This window comes from Malurus melanocephalus, unplaced genomic scaffold (genome assembly GCF_030028575.1).
Source record: "Malurus melanocephalus ecotype Western Australia unplaced genomic scaffold, MMel_1.1 scaffold_617, whole genome shotgun sequence".
NCBI lineage: Eukaryota > Metazoa > Chordata > Aves > Passeriformes > Maluridae > Malurus > Malurus melanocephalus.
This window is the reverse complement of record NW_026623849.1, coordinates 252052-260733: the sequence shown is the minus strand read 5'-3', so window position 1 is coordinate 260733 and position 8682 is coordinate 252052. Positions and strand designations below refer to the sequence as shown.

Genomic DNA, 8682 nt, shown 5'->3' with positions numbered 1-8682 from the left:
AGTTCTCTGGCCTGGTGCTGCTGCAGCCTGGGGTGGCTCTCTGGCAATGGAATAAAACATTTCACAGCTGCTGGAGTGGGGTTTTCACAGTCCTGCTTTGAAAAGCAATCAGATGTGGGCAAACAGCTCAGGTCAGAGGGTGTCCTGAGTGGCCACGTGGCCAGGCTGTCCCCAGGGAGCTGTGCCCTGTTTGTGCTGCTCCTGACTCCACCAGGGCAGCTCCTTGCATTGCCAAACAAAGGCTGCAGAGTGCAGAGAAGCTCTGGTGTGARGCTGTGCCTGAAAAGCCTTCTGCAATGGGCTGTGAGCTCAGAATCCCCCCGGGAATGTTCCTGCGTAGGCAAACAAAAGGGAGTGCAGAGGTGACAGAGTGGAAAGGTGATTCTGGGCAAATGCTAGTGAATCCTTTTGCCTGCTATTTGTCAAGCTCTAAAAATAGCAGCAGCCTGGGTGAAGCCTCTGTGAGGCTGGGGTGGGCAGGCAGGGCACACAAACGCCTGGCTCTGGAATCCCCTGCCCTTGGCTGCAGTGTTTAAAGCCTCTTCATTCCCAGGTTTTCAGCACYCTGTTAAATTTTATGTCAGGTCCTTGAATAAAAGTCATGAAATCCCTGCCCAGGGTGGCAAATAGGAAGGGAATCCTCTCTCTGGAGGTGCAGGACAGCTTGCAGGAATGWTTTGGTGATGAGAATATGCCCCAGCTCATCTCTGCACAGACCTTTTCTGGTCTCCTTTCCTTGTTTTYACATGYTCCATTTGCAAGTKAYCCAGGGTAAGATTTTCCAGCTCTGGATATGACTCCAGGGTGGGATTTGGATATCCTTTAGGGTGCTGAATAGCACAGRGCAAGGAAGGAGGGGTGGCAGATGGGTGCTGGAGAAGGCCTGGTGGGCACAGATTGCAGYGGGTGATGGAGATGCCACCTGGGTGGGGCTGCCAGGGAAGGGCAGGTTTTCCTGCCTGACTTCTCAGGGCTCCTTTCCTTGTTTTTACATGCTCCATTTGTGTGTCTAGGGCTCACACACCGTTCCTCTAGGGCTCACACACCATTCCTGGGTGCTGCCTGTCCTCAGGAAGAATTTGCTGTTACTCAGCTCACTATTTGACCCTTGTTCTGAGCAGGGAGAGGGAATGGCTCTGCAGGGATCAGCCCCAGRAAAGCCCTGCTTTGTCTCTGGGAGCTGTGCTGCTCTTCTCCCTTCCCGTGGGCARTTTTTGATGTGTGCTGCCTCTCCCCTGTGCTCTCTCAGGTACCACGTCCACAGCAAGCTGGTGAGCTTCATGGCACCTATTGACCACTGCACCATGAATGATGATGCCAGGTRAGTAAGAGATTAATTAATGGCTCAAATGGCTCCATGACAGCGTGGTATTGACCTGTTCTTCAGCCTGTCACCCTCTCCATTCCCCCTTATCAGTTCCCCATTTGTCACTGGCATCGTGGCCTGGGTGTCTCGGTCACATCTGTCCTGGCAGCCTGGCTGAGCTTTCACTCTCTAATTACTGTGACTCCACACCAGAAGTTGTCATAAATCTCAGCACCTACTTTTGATTCCTGCTTTAGAGCTCCTCTGATTTTGAAATTTCCCAGTTTTTTTGGAATTAGTTTGGAAATACACAGCTCAGCTACCTGGTATCTTCAGGTGTGATCAGAACTTAAAAAGAACCTGTCTTCTAACACAAATGGCAGCTTCTAAATTCTGGTTAATATGCATTTTCTTAGCTCAGTTAATAACTGGAATAGTTCTCTCAATACTCACTCCAGATTTTTATGTTGCTTGTGTTTATCTCTATTTAAAGAGTCAGGAATTTTATTGGCAGACTATAATGTTTTAATGTGGTAATTAGTAAAGCAAACACCAGTGAAGTTTTGTGCACGATTACCAGACAGCTCTCCCACATACCCACCCRTATTTTTTCAGCAATTCACTTGAAACCCAAATCTCCAAATGCTGAGCTGTTTGTGGGAAGGAGGTGGAATAATTTTCCAGTGAATGGATGTGGAAAGCTTGAGAAACACCTTCCCCTGGGTTGTGGAACATGTTTGTGCTTTGTGAGGGAGAGATGTCATTTGTCTGTTTGTGAAATGGAAACCAAATACCTGCTGCTCTTTTGCTGCTGCCTTTTGGGGKATTGCAGGACTTGTGGATGAGAAGTGAGATGTTTTGTGTCCATAGGACCTGYGCTGTTTCATCAGTGCATCTTTCTCAGACTTCCTATACTCTGCTTTTTTTCTCTCCTTTTTTTTTCGAGTGAGAACAAAGCCCAGCTGCTCTGATTTCTCAGTATTATTCTGATCCTCTCACCACAAAAATAAATGTGCTGGGGTCAAAGCTGTGCAGTCCTAATGTTTAGCTTAAATTTCSCTCTGCTGCAATTTAGGACCATAATTCCTTGTCCTGTTCCAGGTGGGATCAGATTTTTGCTTCCTCTTCGCAGCAGCCCTTGCACATTTGGGGGGAGTTCTTGTGAGAAGCTTTGTGTTCCTTTCTGCCTTCCTCCCCAGTTTGTGTTTGCATCCAGACATGAATCACACTCAAATACTGCAGTGAAGATCAGTCCTCTGTGGTGTTTTGGTTCAGCTCTCCCCAAATAAAGAGATCTGCTGCTATCAATCATTTATTTGAAAATCAGAGCCACTCTCTAGGGGTCTGTTTAAAATCCCTGTTTTAAATCTCTGTTTAAAATCTGTTTAAAAACCCCCTGCCCTTGGCATGAGCCACAAGGCCTCTGTCCAGCACACAGCTGGGCCACACAGGGCACGAAGAATTCAACATCTGCAGGTGAATTAAAAAGAAAAAAGCCAGACCTGTGTGCATGAGAGGGAAGCARCAATGATAACAGCTTCCCTTTGTGGCAGAAGCAGGTAATTTTATTGTTTGCAAGTGTGAATTACTGGATTGAAAATGCACATATACACTTCACAGAGATGTGATTGTGCTCTGAGCCAGGCTTGTTTTATTTTCTGTAAAAGTACACCTCTGAACAACAGGGCACTGTTGTAGTGGGAGAGATTTCACAGTGCCAGTGAGATGGGTATGAAATGGGTGTGGAAAGAGCTGGCAGAGCATCCCCTGGAATTCTACCAGTGGCTACAGGGGCAGGTACACACCAGGAAATGCCAGTGAATAAATGAATAACTGTGTGGGCAGATGTGGGTGGGCTTGGGGRTGCTGCAGAGCCCAGGGAGTGAGAGCTGCTGTGCTTCTGGCCCTTYCTTGGCAGTGCCAGTGTGGGCAAACAGAAAGGAAAGGAATCCACGTGAGGAGAAGCAGCATGAGCAGTGCCAGGAGAAGGAAACCACTGCAGATCTCACAGAGATCTGAGTTCAGAGGAGAATCACACGAGTCACAGCTGCCTTTGTCAGCATCTCTGCCACCTTCTGCCTCCCTTGGAACAGCAGCACAGCTCATCCTCCCCTGGCCASTGCTCCAGGCAGTGAGCAAGGCTCTGCAACCTTCTGCTCACAGATTTTATCTTCTCATGTGGGGCACTGGTGGCCTCCAGCCCTCTGGTTTGACCCCTCTCTGGCAGTATTTTAAAAAGTGATTTTTATGGTCATCTTGGGGTCTGTGTTTATAGACTTTAACACATTTATTATCCTTTTGGGCCAAGGGGTTTCTGCTGGGTCCAAGGTCATTGCTGTGTGAATGGTCTGCCTTGGACAAGGAAACCAAAAGCAGAGTTTGGAGTGTGGTCTGGGGGTGTCCAGAGCAGAGTGGAGCTGTCTGGGACAGGACAGGTTTGGTTGTGATTTCTCCTGGGTTTGAGGGTGCYATCAGGAGCTTTCCCCTTTCTGGACTGAAACAGCTCAGCTGTGGCAAGGTTAAATTGCTCCTGACTCCACCAGGGCAGCTCCTTGCCTGAGTGTCTGTCCCTGCTGGGCCATTTTCCACTTGGRAATTGGAAATTTCCACATTTTCCACAGATCCACTTGGATTTTGCTTCATCCCATTCCTTTTGCTGYTGCCATTCCTGGGMGGATGAGGGAACCCCCTGACCCCAAAACATGTCTGCACTGGGAAGAGCTGTGTGTGGATTTGGGGTTTATTCTCTCTGTCTGTCAGCTGAGATGTGTAAATCCTCAGATCTGTGTGTGTGAGAGGAGCAGAGATTGAACACAGACATTGGGCTGATGGCAAATCACTGCAAAGTTTGATGAACATCTCCATTTCACCTCTGGAGGACAGCAACTTGCAGCAAGAGGCATCCTTTAAGGACACAGATGTTTGGWCCAAACACCTTTATCTGCCAGGACAACTCAGGTTATTCTGACAGGTGAAACAAGATTGTGCAAATATGCAACAGTGATCTAATCAGCTGGAACAACAGCAATATTTTAACTGGTGCTACCTTTTAACAGCATCATTAAGGGCTCTCATTACTCTTTTATTAGAGGCTCACTCAATTTCTTATCAGATTACAGAATGAACATAACTCATGGCACTGATTTGATCTCTTGTTAAAGAGGATTACAGCTTTGCATTAGCTGGGATTGACATGGTTTATAATTTGCTGTTGATACCCAGGCTGGCGGTGTCACACGTGTGACCCCCTCCCCACGCCCCCCGAGAGGAAGGACACCCATAAATCATCATTAAATGGGGCACCCCGTGYTCAGCAGCAGCCAAAAGGAGCCTGTGCTGCAGGAAAGTCAGGCAGGACACGAGGGACACGCTGGAATTCCAGTGGGGGTTCTGGGGGAACGTGGAGGAATGGATCCCATTTTATTTAAATGTGCTGSTTTATGCCTCAGCAAATGGATCCTCATTAGGGAGGAGGAATTTGCATCCTTTGTGAGCCAAATCAGAGGGAGARGATGGCTCTGATGGGACTGTCAAACCATGCAGGGTCACCACAAGGTGAGGTGGGAATCACTTCCCAAACCCCACATCCCAGTGCAGSAATGACACCCCTGACTCTGGGATGGTCCCAGATCCTGTGCTGCTCCTGCACGAGCAGAGTGGGRCCTGCTGGGAGTTAACACCCAGATTATCCAGCTGCCAGGGAGTTTGGGATTAGAGCCTTTCCCTTGGATCCAGCCTGGCCTGCTGCATTTTCCCAATCAGCATTCTCCCTTCAGTGCAGTTGCTTTGTCACAGCGTGTCTCGCTGCAAGCAGAGGGGGGTACGTAGCAGGAAATCCTGGTATTAAAAGATTAATTTACTTATATGACATAAGAGTTTAATATAAAAAAAAATTTAAAAAAGGTTGGTGAGATACCAGCCTTTAACTTGGCTCACTTTGTACTTGGGGTATTAAAACACCATGAGAGCAGATTAATGGAGGAATTTGGGCTCGGCGATTGTCAATCCCGTGTGTTCACCAGCACAGAATTCCTGGGAGGGAGCAAAACCCTTCCTTCTGGGAGAACTGAACCAGCAGCTCCTGTGCTGCACAGCACAAACCCTGTGACTGTGCTGGTGTGGGGAAAAATGACTCCAAGCTCATTTAGGCACAGCCTGGAGGAGAAAATGTCCTGCTTTGGCTTGGGAAGCAAAGGGTGTAACAGGGACGTGGAAAGCAGTCTGGAACCAGAGCAAAAATGTAAAAGCTGCTTGGATTGATCCAAATGCACCACAACTCCTGGAGAATCCCAGAATCCCAGAATGTTTGGGTTGGGAGGGATTTTAAAGCCCATCCAGMTCTCCCCTGCTGTGACCAAGGAYACCTTCCACCTKTTCAYTCCRAGCYCCRTCCAACCTGGCCATGAAATCTCTGCCCTTTGGGCCTGGTTTTGTTTGTTTTATTTAAAATCCCCCCAATCCTTGACTYCTGAAGGTACAGTGAGGTGCCCATGTCCTTTATCCAGGGCTGTTTTGGGGTGTGAGGGGGTTTGGAGTGTGAAATTCTCTGTGTGYCCAGCCATGGCACCGTGCTGGAATCACCGTGTCCCCACAGCTGATGTTTGACATCCCTGCCAAGCWGACAGGCACCTCTGTTATGGAAATTTCCTTCTTCAAGGGGGAAAAAAAAATAACCTGTTAAGGGCTGCGAGATGATTTGTCGTTTTTCCTTTGTGAGACAATTTGTCTTCTCCTGCATCAAATCTGTTATAAAACAGGCAAGCTGTGAAAAAGGGAAATCGTCCTCGGAATATGGGGGGTGAAGGCACACAAAGAATGGTTCCCTCTGCACAGGGCACATCCCAGCAGCCTCCCAGAGCCTGCTCTGCCCAAAAAATACCCATCCCAGAGCAGCCTGGGCAGGGAATGTTTGATGGATTTCCTGGGCAAATTGGAGCAGCTAACACATCCCTGTGTTTTCTGGTTCTCCACATCTTTTATGCTTTCCTGTGAAAATGGGGTTGGGACTCAAATCAGGATGAGAGAGCTCCCATTTCTGTCCCATTGCCATGTGCCAGGCTCAGAGCTGGGCTGAGGGAGTGTTGGAATGGGTGACAGGGACAGCAGGGACAGAGACAGGGCTGGGGACAGTGCCCTAAGCTCCATCTCTGCTGTGCCACCATCCTCACCCTGTTCCCACAGCCAACCCCTCCAGATGTGCACAGTGCCTTTGTTTAGGGCCAGAACCAGCTTTTTGCAGGATTTCTAAATCCTGTTTGCTCTCAGGGAAAGAGCCAGGGCTGGGGACAATGCCCTGAGCTCCATCTCTGCTGTGCCACCATCCTCACCCCATTCCCACAGCCAACCCCTCCAGACATGCACAGTGCCTTTGTTTAGGGCCAGAACCAGCTTTAGAGTATTTCTAAATCCTGTGCCTGCTCTCAGGGACAGAGCTAGGGCTGGGGACAATGCCCTGAGCTCCATCTCTGCTGTGCCCCCATCCTCACCCCATTCCCACAGCCAACCCCTCCAGACATGCACAGTGCTTTGTTTAGGTCCAGAACCAGCTTTAGAATATTTCTAAATCCTGTGTTTGCTCTCAGGCACAGAGCAGGGGTCACCTGCCATCATTTAGGATCTGAAAGCATTCGCAGAGGCTCCAAGGACCCGRTCCCAAATCACCAGAATTTATGGGTTCATCTTGTTTGACCTGCCTGGTGCATCTTCCCACAGAAAGTGTGGAGCAGCAATAACTGGGATTGGGAATGGGGTAAATTCCACTGGGCACCGAGCACACCGAGCTCACCTGGTGTGTTTTCATTCCATTTTTAAAGAAGAAAAATTCATTTTTATTGAGAAAGGCTTCAGYTTTATTTTGTCTTCCTGGTACCTGAGCCAATCTCATCCAGACAGAAAGTTTTCCAAGGAAACCATCATCCAGCTTCAGCTTCCATCAGGACTCACGTATTTTCCACGGGTGTTCATGTTCTATCTTTTTCTCCAGTTTTTGTGAATTAAAAATTCATAGTTCCCAGTGGAGGATGGCAGTAGGAATGGGACATGTAGTCATTTCAGTACTGCTTGTGGCATATTCTAAATTATCTTTTTTTGGTGGTAGAAGAAGAGAAGAAGTAAAAGGTACTTGGGAAAAGGCAGAGAAATTGGTTGGAGGGTATTTTTACCAGAAGAGCACAGCAGTGACTGGAGCACTGTTGCTATTTTAATAAAAAAGCCACCCTCCAGAAACTGAATTTTCCCCCTTMATGTTGTTCTTCTGCAGGTTTACAGAACTATATTTAAAAAAACAGGAAATAATATTAATTAGAGAGCTGCCCCCCCTCCTGTTTTTGCTTCCCCCTTTGTGTGTTTGGTGGGCAGAGGAGATTCCTGGGGATCTGCTGTGAGTTTTGGTGATTTATATTTTGATGCTTCGTACAGATTTATAAAATGTGCTGCTGCTATTAATATTCATCCAGATCACTCCTCTCTCTCTGTCGTGCCTGTGGAATGTCTGTGGTGGCAATACCTGGGATTTGGAGGGGGAAAAACTCCCTCTCAGCACCCCAGGCTCCACCTGGACTGTCTTTTCCCTTTGTTTAATTTTTTTTTTTTTAATAAAATTGTTGCCCAGTGCTGGGGTTGGGAGGTCCCTGTGCCATCCCCTCCCTCCCAGAGATGCATAAATAATGAAGCCAAGGTGCTCACACACACATGTTTTATGGCAAATGGCTCTGTGGTTCCCGATCATTTTTTTCCAGAAACAGGTTTTATGATAATACAGTAAAAATATTAAATTAGAAAATGCCTCACTAAGGGTGATAAAACCTTACTACAGTGGAAATAGGTAATTATCCCCTCTACAGCCTAAATGACAGTTTAAAAGAAATAAAAATGTTAGTGCTCATTACTTGCTTTTGTGGGTTGCAATAAAGGGTAAGTTAAATTTTAATTCAGGGAAGACCCCGCTATCGACCTGCTGTGGCTGTACCCGAGGTGGGAGCTGTTTTAATTACCTGCTCAGGTTATTCCTCAGCTCTGCCTTCCTGCAGAGCTCTTTGTGCTCCTCTCACCTTTCCCCAGCTCCAGGTAGCCCTGGCTGTTTCAGCCCACTGGCTCAAGGCTGCTCTTTTTAATATCTGGGGGTGGAGGAGAGAAATTTTATATTTTTTTAACCAAAATCCAAGTTCATTATGCATAGCCTTAAGGGGGCTGAAAGTATTAAAATCTGCACTTACCCTGGTGAATTGAAACAGAGACAAGGTTAAACCTGGAGGATTGATGAGTTTTACTCTCTGCATGGTTAAATCCTGCTGAGGGGAGAGGCTGGCAAAGAAAAGGAACCTGGCTGATGAGGAGAGGGGGAAAAAAGGTTGGGTTATTTTATATTTTATATATTT

The 8682-nt window shown here is 47.5% G+C and overlaps 1 protein-coding gene across 1 annotated transcript in view; it reads left to right on the top strand.

Moving 5' to 3' along the window:
• AATF (apoptosis antagonizing transcription factor) overlaps positions 1–8682 on the top strand; it is a 39474-nt gene that overhangs the window by 25547 nt on the left and 5245 nt on the right. Inside the window, exon 11 of the mRNA XM_057383254.1 lies at positions 1250–1321. Coding sequence (XP_057239237.1) covers positions 1250–1321 — 72 coding nt within the window. The remainder of the gene's footprint in view (positions 1–1249; positions 1322–8682) is intronic.